Source organism: Mercenaria mercenaria, chromosome 16 (genome assembly GCF_021730395.1).
Source record: "Mercenaria mercenaria strain notata chromosome 16, MADL_Memer_1, whole genome shotgun sequence".
NCBI classification, from domain to species: domain Eukaryota; kingdom Metazoa; phylum Mollusca; class Bivalvia; order Venerida; family Veneridae; genus Mercenaria; species Mercenaria mercenaria.
The window spans coordinates 35,071,006-35,097,191 of NC_069376.1; the positions used below are offsets into that span (position 1 = coordinate 35,071,006).

The following is a 26,186-nucleotide window of genomic DNA, read 5'->3' on the forward strand; positions in this document are numbered from 1 at the left end:
TGCTTTTAGTTCATATAAAAAGGATTATTTCAATCAAAGCAGTGCCAAGAAGGCTCAATATAAATTGAAACAGGCTATTAACCCTTACCCTGCCAAATTTCTGAAATGGACTGGTCCATCATTCAATTTGGGCAATACCATTTATTATTCCAAGGGGTGTTCGCTGAAAATTTACTGGCTGAATAGCGAACAGTGCAGACCATGATCGTGCAGGCTGATCTTGGTCTACACTGGTCGCAAAGGCAGAGTCAGTTGCCGCCAGCAGGCTAAAGGTTAAATAGCCATTCATTTAGTTCTACATAGTATTACAGCAGATGTAGACAGTCATTGGTAATACGGGTGCATACATATTAAGCCAAATAAGGGCAAAGACAAACAAGACAAAATGTAGAAACCTGCTTTTAAAAGGGGTATTGCTACTTTTTAAACACGGGAACACTAGCTTTCAGTGCTATTAATATAATTATATATTTTCTAGAAAATAGGTATATATTCTGATGATCATAAAGTAACTGTAAGAAAAAAAAAACATCCATCACCATATGAATTCCTTAAACATGCCTTAGAGTGCATATAACACAGAAAAAAAAAAGTTAAATCAAAACTCCCATTCATACAATAAAGGGGAAATGAGGGTAGAGTATGAAGCCTGTACAGTTAAGATTGCTGCTGCTGTTCAAAGCCTGCATCTCCTGGACTTTGAACCCTTTGCCCTTCTGGGCTCTGAACCCTTTGACCTTCTGGGCTCTGAACCATTTGATCATCATTTGGGCTTTTATGCCTCTGTGGGGTCTACAAGCATGCATCATGTATATATATGAAAATAACACTACACTAACGTTACTGTATGTATTATCACATATGAAGACTTAAAACCTAATGGACATTGATAAACAACTGTAGCAATATATTAGCTATGAAACCATCTTACATTCAAGAAATATAACATTACATAATATATTCTCTGTATTGAGATGGCACTCAATGAAAAACCTAACTTTACAAAAGCATTATAAGCCGACTGGTTCACTTAATGATATCGATACCTGGACAAAGAAAGCTCGGATTAAAATCAATATAGTCTGGCACTAATTCTTTTAAATTAAGGCTTGATATTCTCCGACTTTTGAAAATAAACTCTACTTACCGCATCTTCATCCACTCTTTCCTGCAAAATAAAATAACAAGTGTTTGAAAAAAAAAGGTAAAAGAGGTTCTAAAATATGTTCTGTGCCAATTATGGCACACCTTCAAATTTTTACTATATTCGTTTATTGTGACTGGGCAGGAAAAAATTCCTAATACAAGATTTTTTTTTTCTCCAAAAGTTATGGCCAAATAAGGAGTAACTACTTAAAACTAATTAAATCTAATTAAACAAGTGCTCAATAGAATTTCCTTCCTCTGGTAAAACTTGAAAAGTTTTGCTGCTACTGGAAACCATAACCAAAGAACCAGTCCAATTTCCTGTCTCGTGCATAAATTGCAATCAATGCAGATCTTGCCATTATGATGTTAAATGTCAAAAGGTCAACGTTCAATACATCTGTGTAATACATAAAACTTGCATTAAAAAAAGGTTCATTTTTACTGGCATGAAATATTAGTAATACATAATACAAGAAAAACCATGTACTACATCTATATAACTAAAGGTAGCACCTACAAAAAACACAGCACACAGCCCAAATTATTTATACTTTTCCTGTACCACTTTAGGAAGCAATGATTAGGTTTCTTTTAATTTTCTTTAGATTTCATGTTTTATAAAAAATCTGGTTAAAAAATTCCATAACTTTATATCTCAGTAACCTACCAAAAAAGCCTAAAAAAATCCTCATCAGAAAATGTACAACATCTGATAAGGCAGAAATTCTTTAACTTAAAAGGCATAACTTAAGCCAAAACCTAAAATAAAGTATATAAAACAACATAAAAAGGACTCTTAAAATTGAGGGTGCAATGTCAATATGTTTCTCTGATTTTACAATAAATTTCATACTTAGCTTACACAGAAGCCATCAAGTAGCCCTGCACCTCTTAGCAATACTAAAGAAAAGTAGCAACTCGACATACTAATATATTCCCATAAGTGTTATTTTCACATTTTTTCCCATTCATCCACGTTTCTAAGACATGCACATTTAATTTCAATGAAGCAACACTATTTATAGTAATGGTTACACTAAACGCTTGGGAACAATGCCACATGCTGACAGGACTTGACATTGCATTGCAATTTTTTCCACATAGAGTAAAGCCAACACACAATTACATGCAGTTTTTAACCTTCTACTGGGTTATTTATAAGCAGACAGATGGACAGATGCACATGAAGGCATATTTCATACCTGCACTTTGCCCGAACCCTTTGAAAGTTTACCCTGTGGAGGAGTTGTCGACAAAGGGGGCTTAGTGACCTCCACATTACTGGATTTCAAGTCAACTGGAGTGATCTCCCTTTCTGTCATTTCAATGACATCATCAGTCTTCAGATCGTTGGGGGTACTTTCTTTCTCAGCACTGAATGGGTCATCTAGCCCCAACCCTTCCCCAGTATTTCCTTCAAATTTATCAACAGTTTCTTTCACGACTCCTTCTTTGATATCTTTCATTTCATCTTTCTTAACTTTATTAGCGCCACCATTTTTTTTTCCTTCATCAACAATGGGAGGTAATACACTAAGTTTATTCATGTCTTTGCCATTTTTCCCTCCCTTTTTTACCTCAGTCTTGTTTTTAGTCTGGCTAGCACCGTCAGCGTTCTGTTTAGTTTCTTTGGACGGTCTCTTGTTAAGTTCTGTGCCCGGTGGGATGGGGGTGGTCTTTTCTTTAGAGTGAATCTCTTCCTAATTAAGCCACAGCAAACAAAAGTGCAAGAATTACATATGGTGCAGAAAAAAACTACAATACGTGTGCGAGCGGGCATGATGAAAAGGACCATCTTGATCTCTTTTTTTTTTCTTAAACTTTTGTTTTCCGTACATTCTTTGATCAGTAGACCTGCAATGACACTCAACAATTTTCGAGTGATTGCAATGACACTCAACGATTTTCGAGTGATTACATACTGCGGGGTGAATATAAAAAAAGTCTTAAGACTTAGTGCTTCTTTATTGATAATGCACTTAGGCCTCTTTCTAATTCACCCCATGATATTCTCCTTAGAAAAGTCTGCATTCTTTGGACATAAATGCGGCTAAATGCTCACATGACTTTCCATAAACATCGGGGAATGCTGAAATCACATGAGGACATTTTTATGTAATCTCAATGACATTGACGTTACAGGTCTACCACCTTAAATGCAATTTTTCTGCACTAGATAATATAACAAGAGGGCCAAGATGGCCCTAGGTCGCTCACCTGAGAAACACACCATAACACAACATATTAAACAGAGTAAACATGTTTGACCTAGTGATTTCATGGAAAAAAATATTCTGACCAATTATCATTAAAATTGGAGCAAAAATACTGAGTATAAGTAAATATTTTCTTTGATTTGACCTAGTGACCTAGTTTTTGACCCCAGATGACCAATATTTGAACTTGACCTAGATTTCATCAAGGCTATCATTCTGACCAAATTTCATGAAGATAAATTGAAAAATACAGCCTCTACTGCATACACAAGGTTTTTCTTTGATTTGACTTAGTGACCTACTTTTTGATCCAAGATGACCCATTTTCAAATTTGACCTAGATTTCATTAAGGTAATCATTTTGACTTAATTTCAGGAAGATCAATTGAAAAATACAGCCTCTATCGCATATACAAGCTTTCCCTTTGATTTGACCTAGTGACATAGTTTTTGACTCCAGATGACCCATATTCAAACTTGACCTAGATTTCATCAAGGCAATCATTCTGACCAAAATTCATGAAGATTAATTGAAAAATACAGCCTCTATCACATACACAAGGTTTTTCTTTGATTTGACCTAGTGACCTAATTTTTGACCCCAAATGACCCATTTTCGAACTTGGCCTAGATTTCATCAAGGTTATCATTCTGACCAAAATTCATGAAGATTAATTGAAAAATACAGCCTCTATCGCATACACAAGGCGTTTCTTTGATTTGACCTAGTGACCTAGTTTTTGACCCCAGATGACCCAAATTCAAACCTGGCCTAGATTTCATCAAGGTAATCATTCTGGCCAAAATTCATGAAGATTAATTGAAAAATACAGCCTCTATCGCATACACAAGGTTTTTCTTTGATTTGACCTTGTGACCTAGTTTTTGACCCCAGATGACCCATTTTCAAACTCGGCCTAGATTTCATCAAGGTAATCATTCTGACCAAAATTCATGAAGATTAATTGAAAAATACAGCCTCTATCGCATACACAAGGTTTTTCTTTGATTTGACCTAGTGACATAGTTTTTGATTCCAGATGACCCATATTTGAACTTGGCCTAGGGTTCATCAAGGTAATCATTCTGACCAAAATTCATGAAGATTAATTGAAAAATACAGCCTCTATTGCATACACAAGGTTTTTCTTTGATTTGATCTAGTGACCTAGTTTTTGACCCCAGATTACCCATTTTCGAACTTGGCCTAGACTTCATCAAGGTTATCATTCTGACCAAAATTCATGAAGATTAATTGAAAAATACAGCCTCTAATGCATACACAAGGTTTTTCTTTGATTTGACCTAGTGACCTAGTTTTTGACCCCAGATGATCCATTTTCGAACTTGGCCTAGATTTCATCAAGATAATCATTCTGTCGAAATTTCATGAAGATCAGTTGAAAAATACAGCCTCTATCGTATACACAAGCTAAATGTTGACAGACGACAGACAGATGCCGGACATCGAGCGATCACAAAAACTCACCTGAGCATTGCTCAGGTGAGCTAAAAACCTAAAGTGCATCTTTGGATAATTTAAGGATAAAATGAAGAAAGTATGACCATAATGAAATACAACGCTGCTGATAATTATCAAAACATAACGTCATTCTCAAAGATGATCCTTTTTAATATGACAGCTCTTATATCTCTAGCAGATCCAAGTAATGCGCACTTTCTGTACAAAATAATCTTACAGAGCAAAATTGTTGAAAAATAGAATGTTATTCATCCAAATTGATATGAATTCAATTAATTCTAAGGTTATATTATGTCCTTGTTTTGACCAATTTGGCTATTTTATGGGGATAAGAATTCCTGGATTTTTTATTCTGAACATAAAATAAATACAAATTTCATTTATTTGTTTGGATACAACCGTGAAATCCATAAAAATTCTACAGTTCTAGAAATAAATGCAGAAATCTAAAATAAAAAAGAAAAAAAAAAAAAGTATGATTTTTGCATGATTTTTTTCTATTTGCTATGCTTCACTACCGAACACATTTGGCCTAATTACATTACACTTCAATTTTAGACCTACCAATAAGACTCAAGAGTAGTCTCCCCTTCTAGAATGAAACTAAAGGTGAAAAATATTAAAGTAATGTAAAGAAGAAAAACAGAATGCTGTTATACAGTCAAACCTGTTTATAATCAAAGTACTGAAAGTACAGAAAGGCTGGCTACCACAAAAACCTGAATGAAAACTGTGCGGGAAAGATGTTTGCAAAATCTTAGATATTATGGGTTTTCCATATTAAACTAAGGCAAGCATAGTGTATTGTTGTGATCTTGATTAACTTGTGCATCCAAGTTAAAGTTCAATCCAGAAACCTAGTTTATCGGACGTATACATTGGTCCAAGAGAGTAAACAATAGTTTAAGCCCGTTATACTGTATGTTCGCTCGAAAATTTATGTTAGTATTCGATAATCATAGTTTTTCGACAAAGAATGTAATTGTTGGATAATATGATTGCTGAAAACCATTGTATACGGACGTGAACCTATGTTTACGACCATGAACTTGGGTTTACGAGCGTGAACCATAGTTCATGAACGTGAATTCGAAAAACTTGGTTTCTCGAACAAAACTATGATTTTTGGTCATTATCCTATGTTCACCAGCGTTAACCTATGTTTACAGTTGTAAACCCATGTTCACGGTGGTAAGCTTAAGTTCTCAATCGTTAACATATGTTCACGTACGTAAGCTATGGTTTACACCCGAGAACCCTGGTTTACTCCCGTAAACATAGGTTCTTGCTTGTGAACTTAAAATAACGGCCGAAATTCTAAGTTCAATTGAAAAACCTAGTTGAAACCTGGGTTCACGGGCGTGTTTTCGCCCGAAAATATGGGTAAGTATTAGAAAAACCTGGTTTTACGCTCGAAAACCCTTGTTTACCTGTAATTGTTAATTTTACTTTTTTACCGTAAACCTGGGTTAACGTTATTATTGGACAATTGGCGTGCCATAACCGTTTATATATGTTTCTTACGAAGCGATAATAAACAGTGAGGGACATAATATCAGATAAAATATAAAGGTAACAAACACAACATCTATATTTCGATATGCAATCCCCCCACCCAACACACACATTATGTGTGAATGTATGAACATTGATCAAATGGGGCGATTTTCTTGTCGGTATGAGGTAAATTTTGGGCTCGAACTCCGGTTCAACTGGACTGTTAATGATTATTGTCTAGTCAGGTTGCTTCTTTAATACGATGGTTAGGAAAATTGACGTACCCGTAATAATGTATTTTTTGAAGAAAATTCAATTCCTACCATGAGATTACATTGACTAATTTTTCAGGAGGGCGTAGGTTCAAACCCTACTAGGACCAAACTTTGTTCACTATTTTTCTTTTTTTCGAGTAAGATAAACTGTTGTTTTTTAAGACATATCATCATTGATCTGTCGTACAAAAGCAGAAATGTTTTATTGGATTAGCCATTTCTTAGTCATTTCTTGCTGTTTCTTATTTTCCACGTTATGTCAGGTCATCGAATAATGCGCAGTATAATTCATATCGACGACTGTTTCTCTGAACCAGCATTTGTTTACTTAGCTCCTTATAGACCGAGGTCATAATCTATAACGAAGCGGTCAACGTTGAGTTAGTTCCATTCATACGGACGTTTCATTCATGGAGGCGAATTAATTTACCAACATTATGTAATATTTTCTAATGTTGTCTTTCAAGTACTTACCGTAAGAAAAATAAAACATTATTATAACATGTTTACGCAAGTAGATCTATTGAAACAGGTAAGTTTAACAATCTTTATACAACTCTATGGCAAACTGATTAACGTGGCGGACTATTTGAATTGCGCATGAAATTATATTTTGTGTTGTCAGTCTCAGCACCTGTTGAACTTTACAGAAATTTGATATATGGTTATAATAGTCTGGCAAATATCGCCACCCTAAAAACCACCCTTGGCAACGGGTGGTCTCTAATAACTGGATAAGGTAGCGGAACCGAAGTAAGAGTTGTAATTTACGTATTCTCGGTATACTACAATTTCCGGATTCTACGAAATTATATGGAAAGCCATTTGTGTACTGAACAAACAAAGAATGCCAAAATCATTATTTTATTTTTTTTTTATTTTTGAATTTAACGTCGCACCGACACAGGATTGGTCATATGGCGACTTTCCAACTTTAATGGGGGAGGAAGACCACAGGTGCCCCTACGTGCATTATGTCATCACGAGCGGGCACCTGGGTAGAATCATCGACCTTCCGTAAGCCAGCTGGATGGCTTCCTCACATGAAGAATTCAACGCCCCGAGTGAGGCTCGAACCCACATCAATGAGGGGCAAGTGATTTAAAGTCAGCGACCTTAACCACTCAGCCACCGGCCAAAATGATTAAGATGGAATATAAAATTACAAGGAAATTTCTGAATATCATTACAGGTCCACTTCCTTAAAATGTAAAGTTTTCGTAGATAAACAGGAAATAAAAAGAAAACTTGTGACCATTCACGGCAGGTTACGCAATAGTGGACTTAACTACAGCATAATTAAGAACAGGTTTGACTGTATTTGAAAAAAAGAAATGTAAGTTATTCTACAACTACAAGAATAAAGAATTCGCTACAGTAGAAAATAGTCTTGGTTTTTCAAACGGTTGAGCCAAATCCAAGGAATTTTTTTCCCTTTAGTGTTAGACACAGTCTTTTTTTGAAAAAAGTGGCTACGTTAGTCTTATTATGACCTAGTTACATACTAAGCAAAGAGATTTTCAAACTATATCAATGCATGAAAACGACTAGTTCACATTTAAATTCTCTCCCTTGTTATTTGATACGAATACCTTAAACACTAGACCAGTGTCCCACTTAAATATACATTTTGTATCAATCTGTTGAAAATAGTATGTACCTAGGTCAGTATCTTATGTTAATCATCTTTATCTACAAACAAAAGAATTTTGAATATTCATTCAGTGACTTTATCAATCACACAGGTGACAGATACTAATCAATGTTATAATTTAAAGAGGCATATGTGACTTGGCTGAAGCTGACTTCATGATAATCAGACAAAAAGTGAAATACCAGCAACAGCTCTTTGTAAAACATATACGCACCCCCATCCCTTTCCCCATGACAGCTTGTCAGAGGCAAAAATAATTTTTGGGGCATATAAAGGTTCTATATGGCTAAATATTTTCAAATAAAGACAGATAAGGATGTAGACTTATACCCTGTAAAGGTGCTTTGCCCATAACTTGATTTTTATTGTCTTTGTATTCACTAGAGGGCCTGCCTTCCCAAGCCAAACATACCTCTTTAAACATATAAAAGAAATTATTAGGGATTGGGAAGCTGACAATGTTAAACAGACAACATATACTTAAATCCTTACTAAATTTAGGTTGAATGCTAACCCCTCCAACCCCATTATTATTCAGTTAACAAAATGGCAACGCATGCAGGTTACCATAGAAACAACCAAAAGTACAATGAATAGGAACTACAGTAACAGAGATTAGCATGCAGATCTTCCAGTGATACTTCAAGGTCAAAGTTCAAAAAATGCTGAAATTTCCCTCAATCTGGTATCTATATTGCTAAGTGAACCAATAACCTTGACCTTTAACCTTGAACCATTCTGTTGGAAATTCAGCCTTGACCTTTGACCCTTGTGTTCACTGAGCCCAAATGAGGGCATACCTCTTCGACAATCTCAGCTTCCGTTTGATCAATAGGTTTTTCTGTACGAGTCTCCCGAGATTCATTTACCTGGTGAGCTCCCTTAGCATTGTTCTGATTCTTCGCTCGATAAACTCCACCTTCGTCTGATAAGTAAAATGCAAACATCAATAGCACATATACATACAAATATTTAGAAATAGAATTATTTAGTATACATTCAATTCGCCAATCTTTGATACTAGTTCTATAGAAAGTCAGAACTCAAGAAATTCTTGATCCACCAACTTAAAATTATAATGGTAAATCGTCTTTTTCTTGATAGCAAGAAAACCGATTAAAAAAAATGATGTCTGGTGACACATCTGTAGGGAACTCAGATAAGCAGATCTTGAATTCTTGAAATGTGACACAGTTATGAAAATTCTGATATTCTAATGTTAATATGGAGCCAAGTCCATCTAAAATGATCTATTTATGCAATGATCAAATTATCAGACACCCTTTCTTTTCTGTTTCTGTGTTACTGGTTTCCATTGAGTTACTGGGTTTTAATCTGGACCTACTCAATTCAAACAAAATGCCACTGTCACCTCTTTATGGTGAGAGAAGATGCCAGATGTCCTTTCTGGCATAATTTCAGGCATAAATCTGCACCAGAGTAGAACCACGAGTCCTCCATGAGCCAGCTAGCTTATTTTCTCACATCTTCGATCCTGCCATTCCGTCAAAGGATTAGCCTTCATTTAAACTATAGAGAAACACTTATCAATTGGGTATCTATGGCTCAAATATTCAGGCTCACTTGAGCGATTTTATTGATTAATGTGGTCCCTGGTCACTTTTCGTATATTTTCTGCATCTAGATTCCTCTAATCTTCAAATAACTTGAGAATTCAGCTCAACTCCTTGAGCAATCTGTGTTTTATTGTATTTAGTAATAGAAGTTTGTAGTTACCCTTATCATAATCTACTTCACGTCTTCCACGCCCACGTTTTGGCTTGTTTCCTCTTCTGAAAGACAGACAATATGAATGAGTACTGTAAAATCAGAAAACGTTACATGCAATATATTTCTGCTATATCACCGACTGGCTGTACCTGCTAACCGACTCTGTCTGTTAAAATAAGACCCAGAGTTTAAGTTTCAAGCTTGACCGAGATTTCCTATGAACAAACATTCTGACAATGTTTTATGAAGATCAAGTAGAAAATGTGGCCTGCAACAAGGTTTTTCTATGTTTTGACTTATTGACTTAGGTTTTATTCTCAGTTTCAATTTGACCTAGATTTCATTGAGACAAACATTCTAACAAAGTTTTATGAAGATCAAGTAGAAAATGTGACTATGGGGAGATAAAAAGGTTTTCAATGATTTCACTTTGTGACCTAGTTTTTGTTCTCAAATAACCCAGTTCCAATTTGACCTAGATTCCATAGAGACAAACATATTTGTGTAATTCCTCCTGGTAATGTCAGAGCAGTGCACAGACAAGATAAACTACAACAAATCAAGGGCCATAACTCCACTGAAAATCACTGAACCAGAACAGTATGTTCATTACAGTATGTTTCTTTTACACTAACTAAGCTATTACAGCAGTTTCATACAGATCAAGGGAAAAAATAGTGATAACTGCAATACCGATAAATCTTAGAGGTCAGAATGGCCGAAATTTACATGGGAAAAACCCTATCAAAACCTTTTTTTACCGATCATTTCATAAATACTCAAACTTTTCTATAATTGAAGAACTTGTAGTTAATACTTCACTAAAGAGTTAAGGAGACTGATATATAACATAAATTTGATATTTAAACAAAACAAGAGGGTCATGATGACCTTGAATTGCTCACCTGAGTAATATGAGCCGCATGTTTCAAAATGGCAAACTGATGCTAAAATATTAAGAAAGTAGGTCAGTAGGTCACATTCATGGTAACTGAAAGGCAGTTTTAAGATCGATGTGCAAAACTGTACATGTCATCCAAATTTCAAGGCTATTTCTTAAAAAACAAGTAGGTCAGTAGGTCAAGGTCACAGGAAGGTGACCCCTAATCACTTGGGGTCATCAGGTTATTACAATTCAACAGTAGGAAATATGATCTGATAATTTTTTGGTATTTTCCCCTATATAACTCATATAACAAGTGACCCCCAGGGCTGGGCCTCTTTTCACCCCAGGGGCATAAATTGAACAATCATGTTAGAGGTCCACTAGGCAATGCTACATACTAAATATCAAAGGCCTAGGCCTTGACCTTTCAGACAAGATTTTTTTTTTTTCAGAAATAAGTCTATGTTAAACTTGGAACCCCAGGGGAAAATCTGAACAATTTTGGTAGAGGAACACTAAGAAAGGCAACATATCAAATATCAAAAGCCTGTGCCTTGCAGTTTCAGGCAAGAAGATTTTAAAAGTTTTTTCCTATTAAGTCTATGTAAAACTTGAGACCCCCCGGGGCAAAGCCTCTTTTCACCCCAGGGTAATAATTTGAACAATTTTGTAGAGGACCACAAGGCAATGCAACACACCAAATATCAAAAGCCTAGGCCTTGCAACTTCAGACAAGGATATTTTTCCTACATGTATGTAAGTCTTTGTGAAACTCGAGATGCCCCCAGTGCAGGGCCTCTTTTCACCCCAGGGTAATAATTTGAACAATTTTGGTAGAGGACCACAAGGCAATGCTACATACCAAATATCAAAGGCCTAGGTCTTGTGGTTTTAGACAAGAAGATTTTTAAAAGTTTGTCCTATGTAAGTCTATGTAAAACTTGGGACTACAGGGCAGGGCCTCTTTTCACCCCAGGGGCACAATTTGAACAATCTTCATAGAGGACCATTAGATGATGTCACAAGCCAAATATCAAGGCTCTAAGCCTTGCAGTTTTGGACAAGAAGATTTTTAAAGTTTTTCCTTTCAGTTGCCATGGCAACCAGAGTTCTGCATGGAATTCAATTCTTTGAACAATTTTGAAAGGGGGCCACCCAAGGATCATTCCTGTGAAGTTTGGTGTAATTCTGCCCAGTGGTTTTCAAGAAGATTTTTTTAGAAAATGTTGACGGACACAAAATGCACAACGGATGACACACAATGGACGATGGACAACGGACACTGAGCGGTCACAAAAGCTCACCATAAGCCTAAAAAGGAAGTCTGAACATTTTTACTTAATAACGAGTTAGGAATTTAATATTCAAGATTTTGGGACATTATAATGTAACTGCAAAGCCACCTAATCTTCACGTCACAAAGTTATTTTGGTTTCGGCCTAAACTGCTATCTCCTAGGTATATAAATTCAACATCTGAACATAAAATCAATAGAAACATTACATTACAAGTTTGTAGGAGTTAGTATCTTAGTTTGTACTTATTTATTTTGACTGTGATGAAAGTCTACAGCTTATCTGAACCACTCTTGAGTCCACTTCTTGGAAAAACCAGTACTAGTGTCATATAACTCATGGTCCTGACCCCAGTGGGGCTCAAAACCAACAACCCCAGGTTGAGTGGCCGACACACCTTAACCACTAGACCGCCGCTCAACTTTAAATTAAAGTTAGTATCTTAGATTGATACACCTCAAGAATAGAGGAGGTGACTGAGGGGAGCACAAAAAAGTCATTTGAGGGACAAATACATACCTTTCACCTTGTGAGCCAGGGGGATTAGAGAATGGGGACATTGTATCACTTTGTTTGCTTGATCCTATACTTGGTACTACCTTGTGTCTGAAACAGAAAATATTCTTACCATCTAATATATAATACCTAAGACAGAAAAACTGTACTGTTGTATCAATTGACAAATATTTAGTAATATGATGCAAGAAAAAGTAAGGGTGGAAATAGCCGACTCGAGGAAAACTATAAAAGCAGTAACAAAAAGCTGCTGAGTTACTAAAGTTACTGAGTTACTACAAAACAGTTACAAAACAGCCAGATATATCCATCAGCACTTTCAACAAGTGATACATTCTCTTTCTAGCATAATATATCTTTTAACAGACGGAAGAAACAAGAGGGTCATCATGACCCTATTTCGCTCCCCTGTTGACCCAATACTCAAATGATATGCGTTTAAACGCTATTATCGATTACCTCATTGTTACCTCATTTTAACACATCTCTCAATTCCCCCTTATAAACACATTTTAATGCATTGACCAGTTACCACATAGATACCCATTTTAACACATTCATATTTTATCTGCAAAATACCATTCAAATACCACAGATGTTTATCCCATAAAAGCATCTTTATGATGTCTAATCTGCTTACAATTAATTCCATTAAAAAAAAAAAAAAAAACAATATAGTCATGTGGTTACTAATGGAAGTTTATCAGCAACAGGTAGTTTGTTTTTTCTAAATGTCACGCTGACCAAGCATGCACAAAGCAGTCAATACTGATGAAAAACTAGATGATACTTTTGTAGAAAAGCGGATGTCTCCCCCAATGTATAGTAATAGGCAAGAAGTCAACAGGGGACAGGACCAAAAATCCAAGAGACACTGATGGTTGGCTGCAATAGGGATTATCTACTTGGCATGTCCAATCATCCCAAGAAGTTTCAACATTCTGGGCCTAGTGGTTCTCAAGTTATGTATTAAAAATGGTTTTCCACGTTCTGGCCCCTGTGACCTTGATCTCTGATCGAGTGACCCCAAAATCTATAGGGGTCATCTATTCTCCAATCATTCTATCAAGTTTAAACATTCTGGGTAAAGTGGTTCTTAAGTTATTAGTTGGAAATGTTTTTCCATGTTCAGGCCCGTCACCTTGACCTTTCATGGAGTGACACCAAAAACAGTAGGGGTCGTCTACTCCATAAGCCCTACCACCCTATAAAGATTTAAGGTTGTCGATCAAACGGTTCTCCAGTTATCGATTAGAAATGAAGTGAGATGGATGGAGGGACACTGGGCAAAAACAATATGTCTCCCCAGTGGTTGGGTGGTTGGGGGATAGACATAATTACTGTAGTTCAGCTTCACTTGTGCTAATTTCAGAAAATCAAATTTTCCGTAGTTATCATCAGTTAGTTTTATGCACAGGTGACCTGAATAAATGTGTAAATTGATACCCAGGTTCCAAGAAGAGAAACTGAAATTACCTCACAACTATTTACATATTAAACAACATAACGGTGAACAAGAGAAGTAGCAGGATAAATGTGTGTGGGTTTCTTATGACAGTGCAAATACAATAACCAATGAAAGTGCCTGAAAATCATACAGTACGCTTGCATTACAGAATTTATGCAAATTATGTCAGTGAAAGGGAATTATCAGTAGTGACAATAAAAATAATAAAAAAAAATTGTGAATGTAGCATCTTTTGGAAACATGCCTAGTGATCATCAAGATAAACATTCTGTGCAAACTTGTATCAAATCAAAGCATAAATGAACCTCTATGACTGAAAGAGCCAAAACAGAACATTCTGCCCTTTTCAGGAGCAGTAGCTCTACAACCCATAATGGAATCTAACCGGTTTTCAAAAGGAACCAAGATCTTATTGCAACTTAAGTTGTGTGTAAGTGTGGTTAAAATGAATTGCAAAATATGGTCTCTATCATGTTCACAAGCCAAAATAGCAAACTTTGGCCCTTTATGGGGCAATAACACTGGAACCCATGATGGGATCTGGCCAGTTTGCGAAAGGAACCGAGATATTATGCCAATACAAGTTGTGTGTAAGTTTGATTAAAATCAGTTGCAATATGTGGTCTCTATCGTGTTCACAAGAAATTGTGGACGGAAGGATGGATGGATGGATGGAAGGCGATCACAAAAGATCACCATATCGCTATGTGACAGGTGAGCTAATAAAATACAAGAGGTCTCTTAAAGCCCTGTATGGCTTGCCTGACCCAGTTCTTAATCAAGATAACCTAGCATCTAATCTGACCAAGATTTCATAGAGAAAAACATTCTGACCATATTTCATGTTAATCAGGTAGATTTTCCAATAATTTGACCTACTGACCTAGTTTTATAACCATGTGATTCAGTTACAAATTTATTCTAGATTTAAACTGTACTTTAAGATTATGTTGAAATGTGACCTCTATAGAGTGTAAACTGGGTCTTTCGATAATTTGACTTAAACCTAGATTTTATATAGGCAAATCTGCTGACAAAGTTTTATGAAAGTCATGTCAAAATTGTAGCTTTTAGTGTGTAACAAGGTTTTTCTATTATTTGACCTAGTGACCTAGTTAATGATCTTAGGTAACCAAGTTTTTTAATAGGACTTAAATTTTATAGAGACAAACATTCTCACATAGTTTTATGTTGATTAAGTAAAAACTGTGGCCTCCAGAATTTTTCCTAGGTTCGACATTATTCCAATTTAACCTCAGGTAACCTAGTTCTGAGCATGACCTTCCTGTCATAAGGACAAGCATTCTCAAAAACATTTATAGTGATAAAGAAGAAACTGTGGTCCCTAGAGTGTTGGCAAGGTTCTTTTACAATCTGACCTAGTAATCATAAACATTCTGATGAAGTTTCATGAAGATTAATTAGAAATTGTGGCCTGTCTACAGTGGTCAGAAGGTTTTTTCTATGATTTTATCCAGGGACCTATTTTTCAACTCATGGAATTCACTTTTGAACTGAATGTGTATCAAAACTTTAACCCTTACCCTGCTATATTTCTAAAATGGACTGGTCCATTATTCAACTTAAGCAGTACCACTTATTATTTAAAGGGGATTACCCTGAAAATTTACAGACTGAATAGTAAACAGTGCAAACCATGATCAAACTGCACGGGATGTAAAACCACTTGCCCCCAGCAGGCTTAAGATTAACTAGACTATGTGGTACATAACATAATTGTAGATGTGAGCTAGGACTTCATATACTTTGTAGTTTTTTACAATCTTAGGTAAAAATCTAGGCCTGTGTTACTTTTCATAAAAACAGAGAATCATGGCTGTTTATTATTCATGCCATAAAATATTGATTTAAATAATATTAATTTATAATTTTGGATATTATTTATAAGTTGCAATCTATTTAACAGTGATCCTCTTTAACTTCATTTTACAATAAGACACCATTTGTAATAATACATCTCATACAAAACAAATACCTACGGGTTTAAATTTCTGTTATGCCTAGTTTGTGGTTTATCTGATTGAAACGAGGGGTAATTCCAGTATGGTCCAATCCGAGGTGATGTCAGGACATAGAATGGATTCATTCCATCGAATGGGTACACTTTTACATTTAATTCTTTGCCAAAACCGGTTCTAGGTATCACAAGTAAATGTTCCTGTTGTTCTAACTCTTTAGCCTCTGTCACTGGGATAAAATTTTCTCGCACACCTCCCAGGTTAATGATTTTGTAAATCCTGAAAAACACATTCAACATGCTGTGTAATCACAAATTTTTGTGGGACACTAATTTTCGTGGATTTGTCAATCTGTATAATAAGTATACCCAAATGAATGCTGTGGAAGCAGAAATTTACGTGAAGGTTTAATTCTTGCTATTTTTGCAAGGCCCTACATCTCACCAGAGTTAATCCCATGTAAATATTCACCAATTCAAGTATGACACCATTTTAACAATTTTGCAAATATTAAACCATGCTAACATACTTAAAATTTCAAATTTGAAAAAATTCTGACAAAAGGGAAAATATATGCTCTTACAGGAAATAAAATTCTGATGCACTTTTGATTAACCAGTACATCATAGCATTTGCCAGGAAATCATTTAATCAGAACATGACTTAAGGTTTAGGAGTATATCACCAAAACACAGAAATATTTTATAAACGAACAACATCGTTACCAATATTTTACCTGACCATTACATGTTCTGCCGTACTGTCCCGTACTGAAAATATTCTGAAAAAGTTGTCCCCCTTTGAAAATGAATGCCATTTGTAAAGAAATAAAAATAAACAATTGCTGAAAACTGTGTTCCACCTAGTTATGTGAAATTTCAACACTCGCACACTATTACAAATGCATCAAAACAAACATGTGTAACAGTTCCTTGAAAATGGTGAGTTTTTAAAAACGCTTGACTGTCTGGAAGTGGGGTCTGTTTAAACAGTTCTTTTTTCGGAATTCAATGCTTATATCAGTATACTGACACTTGTTTTGTAGAGTAATATAAGTAATATACACGCTATCATTACAAAAACAACAAAACAAGTGTCAGTATACTAAAATAAACATTGAATTCCGAAAAAAAGACTTCCTAAATGGGACCCACTTCCGGGCAGTCAAACGCCTTCAAAAACTCACCATTTTCAAAGAACTGTTACACATGTTAGTTTTGATTCATTTGCAATCGCATGCGAGTGTTGAAATTTTACATAAATAAGTGGAACACAGTTTTCAGCAATTGTTTATTTTTATTTCTTTACAAATGGTATTCATTTTCAAAGGGGGACAACTTTTTCAGAATATTTTCAGTACGGGACAGTACGGCAGAAGATGTAATGGTTAAGTAAAATATTGGTAACGATGTTATTCGTTTATAAAATATTTCTGTGTTTTGGTGATATACTCCTAAACCTTAATACCGGAAACTCCTCCAAACTGAATGAAATCTGCGGTCCTGAAATTTGGCATTCTTATTTCATTTGAAAAATACCCTTGTAAAATGGAACCACTCTATTCTGGAAACTGAACAATTTTTAAAAACTGTTCCTCCATCTTTTCACAAAATATACCTCTGAAAAGCCAACAATTTCAAACACAATCTGAATTCTGGCATCAGTCTTTTATCATTATTACCTGAATTTTCACTATTGGATAACATATATTATGTCCACAAAATTTTTTTTTATACTACAAATAAACATTCCGCCGACAGAACCCCACTAAACTTAAATATTCATCTGAACCAAACACTTACTCTGGTCTAGAGGTTAACTAATTGTTCAGATTAGAGAGGTTCCACTGTACTGTGAGTTTTCGGTATGTCATACTTACTGTTTTATTGGTGGTAGACCCATAGCTGTTGATATTTCTTCAGCAATCCTCGAAAAATTGTCTTTATCCCTGGGAAGTATTGTAACTGGATGGTATGCCTCAGTATTTTCACCGTTCTTGTGCACCCTAAAGAAAATAGAATAAAGGCATGTAAATTTTACTGCAAACACGAGCTCAGCCAGACACTCAAATTCCAATCCCAGATGTTTTAATTCCAAAATAATAAGTATCAAAATTAGGTTGATAGAAAGTGATATATTTCTATGCATAAGAACAACAAACGAGGGTTATTCTACGACAAATCTAAACAAGATTTTTCTTTGATTCGGACTACTGACTGCAACATTTGGCTTTCAAATTTTCCTCCCGCGTAAGAGATGATGGTGTTAGTTCTTATGGAAAATGTAGATCTAGTGCATAAATGGAATAGCCAAAACACATTGCGCGTGCAGCATACTTCAAGGTCGGATTATTGCAGAATAACCAGAGCTAGATTTTGCTCTACAAGTATGGAGGTTATTAGCTGGTCGTGTTTGAATCTGAAATTATCAATATCTGATAGGGACTTATTTTCATGGTTGGGTCAACAAAATTAAATCCGAATCATTATTATCAATAAAATAACTTCCTGTACATTTTATCTTCGAAAGTTGAAATCCTGTTTTGGCCAAAATAACTAAATTTCATCTCCAGGAAATTTAATGATTTCACAGTATTCACAATGTACGACCAGACCTGTGAAATACATTACAGGACTATTCATAACAATAAAAACACAAAAAATTTTAATACTTATTTTCGGAAACACAGCCAAAACAAAAGCTGTTTGTATAACACATATATGCCTCCCCCTACAGGACAGCCTGTCCCATTTTTTTAGTCCAATGATCACTTTGAACTTGACTTCTGACCTACTAGTCCCAAAAACAATAGGATTTGTCAACTATGTACGTCCAATCATGCTATCAAGTTCGAAGATAATTGGTCAAAAGTTTCTAAAGTTGTTTAATGGAAACGTTTTTCAAGGTTCTGGCCTCTGTGACCTTGATCTTCGACTTACAGACCCCCCCCCCCCCCCCCCCCCAAAAAGAAAAAAATAGACGTCTTCTACTTCATCAAGCCAAATCATGCTGAAAAGTTTGAAGGTTCTTGGTCAACTGATTCTCAAGTTATTGTGTAGAACTAGTTGTTAATGTTCAGATCCCTGTGACCTTGAGCCCTGACCTACTGACTCAAACAAGAGGGCCAAGATGGCCCTAGGTTGCTCACCTGAGAAAAACACCATAACAGTGTAAGCTTGTTTGACTAGTGATCTCATGGAAACAAATATTCTGGCCAAATTTCATTAAAAATGTGGTCGCTTGAGTTTAAATAAGTATTTTTTTAAATATATCCTGGTGACCTAGTTTTTGACCCAAGATGACCTATATTCAAATTCTACCTAGATTTTATCAAGGCGATCATACTGACCAAATTTTATAAAGATCCATTGAAAAACTAGAGCTATCACTAAAGGTGATGAATGTACCCCCCGCATGCACTATGCAGAATATTTACCTAAAAGAATGTAACATGCACCATGCACAACTAAGGTTGGTACTGATCACTTGTGTGAAGTTTCATTAAATTGTGTGTAAGGGTTTGGTAGATTAGGCATGCACAAGATTGCATATGCAGACTGTATGTACATAGTATGTTAACAAGAAACAAAGTCCCATAACTCTGCAATTTTTGTCGCTGAAAGAACCTAACATGCCCCATGCACAACTACTGTTGTTACTGATCACTTGTGTGAAGTTTCATTAAATTGTGTCATGAGGATGAGGAGAGATGGTGCACACAAGATTGAGTCTATGTATATAGTATAGTAACAAAAAAACAAAGTCCCGTAACTCTGCAAAAAAATTTTCTGAAAGAACCTAACATGCCCCATGCACAACTACTGTTGTTACTGATCACTTGTGTGAAGTTTCATTAAATTGTGTCAAGGGGATGAGGAGAGATGGTGCGCACAAGATTGTGTCTATGTATATAGTATAGTAACAAAAAAACAAAGTCCCATAACTCTGCAATTTTTTTTTCTAAATGAACCTAACATGCCCCATGCACAACTACTGTTGTTACTGATCACTTGTGTGAAGTTTCATTAAATTGTGTCAAGGGGATGAGGAGAGATGGTGCGCACAAGATTGTGTCTATGTATATATAGTATAGTAACAAAACATCAAAGTCCCATAACTCTGCAAATTTTTTTTCTAAAAGAACCTAACATGCCCCATGCACAACTACTGTTGGTACTGATCACTTGTGTGAAGTTTCATTAAATTCTGTCAAGAGGATAAGGAGAGATGGTGCGCACAAGATTGCGTCTACAGACAGACAGACAGACAGACAGACAGACAGAAACCTGAAACCAGTATACCCCCCCCCCCTTACAACTTTGTTGTCGGGGGGTACAAAAACAAAGTCCCATAACTATGCAGAATATTTAACTAAAAGAACGCAACATGCACCATGCACAACTAGGGTTGGTACTGATCACTTGTGTGAAGTTTCATTAAATTGTGTGCATGGGTTCAGAAGATTAAGCGCGCACAAGATTGTATATGAAGACTGTATGTACATAGTATGTTAACAAGAAACAAAGTCCCATAACTTTGCAATTTTTGTTGTTAAAAGAACCTAACATGCCCCATGCACAACTGCTGTTGTTACTGATCACTTGTGTGAAGTTTCATTAAATTGTGTCAGGGGGATGAGGAGAGATGGTGCGCACAAGATTGTGTCTATGTATATAGTATAATAACAAAAAACAAAGTCCCTTAACTCTGCAATTTTTTTTCTGAAAGAACCTAACATGCCCCATGCACAACTACTGTTGTTACTGATCACTTGTGTGAAGTTTCATTAAATTGTGTCAAGGGGATGAGGAGAGATGGTGCGCACAAGATTGTGTCTATGTATATAGTATAGTAACAAAAAACAAAGTCCCGTAACTCTGCAATTTTTTTTTCTGAAAGAACCTAACATGCCCCATGCACAACTACTGTTGTTACTGATCACTTGTGTGAAGTTTCATTAAATTGTGTCAAGGGGATGAGGAGAGATGGTGCGTACAAGATTGTGTCTATGTATATAGTATAGTAACAAAAAACAAAGTCCCGTAACTCTGCAATTTTTTTTTCTGAAAGAATCTAACATGCCCCATGCACAACTACTGTTGTTACTGATCACTTGTGTGAAGTTTCATTAAATTGTGTCAGGGGGATGAGGAGAGATGGTGCGCACAAGATTGTGTCTATGGACAGACAGACAGACAGACAGACAGACAACCAGACAGACAACCTGAAACCAGTATACCCCCCCTTACAACTTGTTGTCGGGGGGTTACAATAAAGTCTCTATCTCATACACAAGGCTTTTCTTTGATCTGACCTAGTGACCTAGTTTTTGTCCTCAGATAACCCATATTCAAACTTGACCTAGATGTAATCAAGGCAATCATTCTGACATAATGTTATGAAGATCAACTGGAAAGTACAGCCTCTATCGCATACACAAGGTTTTTCTTTAATTAGACCTACTGTCTTTGTTTTTTAACCCAGATGGCCCATATTCAAACTTGACCTAGATTTTATCAAGTCAATCATTTCGACCAAATTGCATGAATATCAATAAAAAACAAGAGTGCCAGAATTGTCACAATATACGCCCGTCACAGCAAATTTATTTACTCTAGCACCTGTATTTGCAGATGTCATTTTAATTTTGTGGTTGTTTAGTAATCATTGTAATTCTATTTTTTTTTCTAAGTCCACAAAAAAACTCCTTACCAGGTAGAGATACCTTAAAATACACCTAAAATTAGAAAGTAACAACTATGTTGTACCACAGAAAAGTGGTCTTGGTTTTTCCCTACGGTCAATTATAAAAAAGTTACAATATAAGTTATTTATAGTAACAACTAAGGGAAGTTAATCTTAAAAAAAAAAAAAAAAAAAAAAAAAAATACAAATTTTTTTTTTTTTTTAAGTCCACACAAAAATCCTTACCAGGTAAAGATTGGTCAAAAATCACCTCAAAATTGGATGTAACATGCATGTTGTACTACAGAAAAGTGGTCTCGATTTTTCCCTACGTCTAGTAATGAAAAAGTTACAATATAAGCTATTTATAGTAACAACAAAGGGAAGTAATTCTAAAGAAGGGAACTGCGCATGACACTTCGTCTCATGATGGTGTATAATTGTGCCAAGTTACATCAAAATCCCTCTATGCATGGGAAGAAATGCTTCGGACAGTCATTCTTGTATCTGACCTTTGGCCTCTAAGTGTGACCTTGACCTTAGACCTAGGGACCTGGTTCTTGCGCATGACACTCCGTCTTGTGGTGGTGAACATTTGTGCCAAGTTATATCAAAATCCCTCCAGGCATGAAGAAGAAATGCTCCGGACAAAGTTTTCATTCTTGTATCCTTTGACCTCTAAATGTGACCTTAGCCTTAGACCTAGGGACCTGGTTCTTGCGCATGACACTCCGTCTCATGATGATGAACAATTGTGCAAACTTTCATCAAAATCCCTCTATGCATGAAGAAGATATGCTCCGGACAAAGTTTTCATTCTTGTATCCTTTGACCTCTAAGTGTGACCTTGACCTTAGACCTAGGGACCTGCTTCTTGCGCATGACACTCCGTCTCATGATGATAAACAATTGTGCCAACTTTCATCAAAATCCCTCTATGCATGAAGAAGATATGCTCCGGACAAAGTCATACTAGAATTTGACCTTTGACCTCTAAGTGTGACCTTGACCTTAGACCTAGGGACCTGGTTCTTGCATATGACACTCCGTCTCATGATGGTGAACAACTGTGCCAAGTTTCATCAAAATCCCTCCATGCATGTAGAAGATATGCTCCGGACAAGGTCTGTGGACGCCGCCCGCCCGCCCGCCAGGGGCGTTCCCATAATACGTCCCGTTTTTCAAACGGGCGTATAAAAAGCTTCTATCGCATACACAAAGTTTATCTTTGAGTTGACCTAGTGACCTAGTTTTTGACCCAAGATGACCCATATTCAAACATGACCTAGATCTCATCAAGGCAATCACTCTGACCAAACTTCATGTGACTTAGTTTTCGACCCCAGATGACCCATATTCAAACTTGACCTAGATCTCATCAAGGCAATCATTCTGACCAAATTTCATGAAAATCAATTGAAAAATAAAGTCTCTATCGCATACACAAGATTATTCTATAATTTGACCTAGTGACCTAGTTTTTGATCCAAGATGACCAATATTCAAACTCAACCTAGATTTTATCAAGGCAATCATTCTGACCAAATTTTATGAAGGTCAATTGAAAAATACAGCCTCTATCGCATACACAAGGTTTTTCTTTGATTTAACCTAGTGACCTAGTTTTCGACCCTAGATGACCAATATTCAAACTTGACCTAGATCTCATCAAGGCAATCATTCTGATTAAATTTCATGAAAATCAATTGAAAAATGCAGTCTCTATCACATACACAAGATTTTTCTATAATCTGACCTAGTGACCTAGTTTTTGATCTCAGATGACCCATATTCAAACTCAACCTAGATTTTATCAAGGCAATCATTCTGACCAAATTTCATGAAGGTCAATTGAAAAATACAGCCTCTATCGCATACACAAGGTTTTTCTTTGATTTGACCTAGTGACCTAGTTTTTGTCCCCAGATAACCCATTTTCAAACTTGGGCTAGATTTCATCAAGATTATCATTCTGACCAAAACTCATGAAGATCAATTGAAAAATACAGCCTCTATCGCATACACAATGTTTTTCTATGATTTGATCTAGTCACCTAGTTTTTGACCCCAGATGACCCATTTTTGAACTTGGCCTAGATTTCATCAAGGTTATCATTCTGACCAAAATTCATGAAGATCAATTGAAAAATACAGCTTCTATTGCATACACAAGCTAAATGTTGACAGACAGACAGACAGACAGACGCCGGACAACGAGCGATCACAAAAACTCACCTGAGCATTGCTGAGCTAAAAGCAAACAAGAGGGCCAAGATGGTCCTAGGTTGCTCACCTAAGTAACAAACCGTAACAGTGTAAACATGTTTGACATAGTGTTTTCATGGAGACAAATATTCTGGCAAATTTTCATTAAGAATGGACTAAAGATGTGACCTCTTGAGTGTAAACAAGAACTTTCTTTGATTTGACCTATTGACCTAGTTTTTTACCCCATGTGATCAAGATTATAATTCATCCAAGATTTAACAAAGCAGTCTGAAAGACAACTATATCCCCTGCCGCTGTTATGGCCTGTGGCTCAAACCTTTTACCTTGAGTTGTGACCTTGACCGTAAGCCAACATGGCTGACTTATGGGTTCTGCACATCATTTTGATGAGGTGATCCTTTGACCTAGATTTCATAATTATCCTTCAAGGGGTTTAGGCGATACAAAGCGGACATGAAATGGAAGGCTCAAACCTTTGACCTTGAGCTGTGACCTTGACCTTGAGCCAACATGGCTGACTCATGGGTTCTGCACATCGTTTTGATGAGATGATCCTTTGACCCAAATTTCATGAAAATCCTTCAAGTGGTTTAGGAGATACAGAGTGGACACAAAATGTTACGGAAGGATGGAAAACGGAAGGATGGACGGAGACCATTCCTATAACCCCCAACCACTCGTGGTGGGGGATTAATAAAAACAAATATTCTGACAAAGTTTTGGAAAGACTGGAGCAAAAAAGTGACCTTTTGAGTGTAAAGAAGCTTTTCCTTTGATCTAACCAGTCCTGGTGCCCCTTTTTTGTCACCACATGACCCATATAAAAAATCCTCTGAGATTTCATGGAGACAAACATTCAGACTAAGTTTCATGCACATCAAATGAAAAATGCAGCCCCTACTGCATACACAAATGATTTTCTTTGATTTGACCAGGTGACCTAGTTTTTGACCCCAGATGACCCAGATTCAAACTTGACCTAGACTACATCAAGAAAATCATTCTGATCAAATTTCATGAATATCCAGTCAAAAATGCAGCCCCTATTGCACAGACATTTTTTCTTTGAATTGACTGGGTGACACAGATTTGTTACCCAGATGACCCATATTCAAACTTGACCTAGATTTCATGAAGACAAACATTCTGACCAATTCTCATTAGTTTCAAATTGAAATGTGGTTTTAGAGTGTTTAGATTTTCCTTTGATCTAGACTTCATCAAGAAAATCATACTGACTAAGTCAAATGAAGATAGGGTCATAAAATGTGGTCTGTAGACTGTAAGCAAGCTTTTCCTTTGATTTGACCAGGTGACCTAGTTTTTTACCACATACATGTATGACCAAGATTCAAACTTAACCTATAAGTCATCAAGACAATAATGCTCTGACCAATTCTTATGAGTTTAAAACTGTGGACTCTAGAGTATTAACAAGATTTTCCTTTGGTCTAGCCTAGTGACGTAGTTTTTGAACCCAGATGACCCAGATTCAAACTTGAGCTACAGATAAACATTCTGTCACCAAGTTTCATGAAGACAGGGTCATAAATGTGGCCTCTAGCCTGTTAACAAGTTTTCCTTCGATTTGACCGTGTGACTTCATTTCTGACCCCCACATGTCCCAGACAAACATTCCAACTAATTCTCATGACCTAGTTTTTGACCCAACATGACCCAGTTTCAAACCTGACCTAGAAATCATCAAGACAAACATTCTGACCAATTTTCATTAAGATTGGGTCACAACTATGGCCCTAGAGTGTTAACAAGGCAAATGTTGATGGACGATGCATGAAGAAGCACAATGACCGGTCACAATAGCTCATCTTAAGCATTTCGTGCACAGGTGAGCTCAAAAGGATCATCCATTTCAACAGCAAAATTAAGCTACTGAGTTTGAAGGCTCAGAGTCAAATAGTTCAGAAGTATGTGGGCGGGCATCGTTTTCCAGGTTCGGGCCCCTTTGACCTTGGTCTTTGACTTTTTGACAAAAAAAAACAACATTAGAGTCATCTACATACAAAAGTAGAAACGGGCTTCTGAGACCTTAACCTTTGACCTATGTATGCTAACAAGTTTGAAGGTTCTGGGTCTAGTAGTTCTCAAGATATTGGGTGGAA

General features: G+C 36.2%; 1 protein-coding gene across 18 annotated transcripts in view; it reads right to left on the reverse strand.

Annotated features, from left to right (window-relative positions):
• Positions 1–26,186, reverse strand: part of LOC123539991 (doublecortin domain-containing protein 2-like) — a 106,775-nt gene that overhangs the window by 22,073 nt on the left and 58,516 nt on the right. For 10 of the 18 annotated variants that reach the window (XM_053526696.1, XM_053526697.1, XM_053526704.1 and 7 more), the window contains 7 exons: positions 18,029–18,154; positions 16,171–16,428; positions 12,706–12,792; positions 10,012–10,067; positions 9,075–9,199; positions 2,352–2,849; positions 1,148–1,168 (listed from right to left, as the gene is read on the reverse strand). In XM_053526696.1, coding sequence (XP_053382671.1) covers positions 1,148–1,168; positions 2,352–2,849; positions 9,075–9,199; positions 10,012–10,067; positions 12,706–12,792; positions 16,171–16,428; positions 18,029–18,154 — 1,171 coding nt within the window. The remainder of the gene's footprint in view (positions 1–1,147; positions 1,169–2,351; positions 2,850–9,074; positions 9,200–10,011; positions 10,068–12,705; positions 12,793–16,170; positions 16,429–18,028; positions 18,155–26,186) is intronic. The other 8 variants (XM_053526708.1, XM_053526705.1, XM_053526713.1 and 5 more) reach the window with 5 other exon arrangements.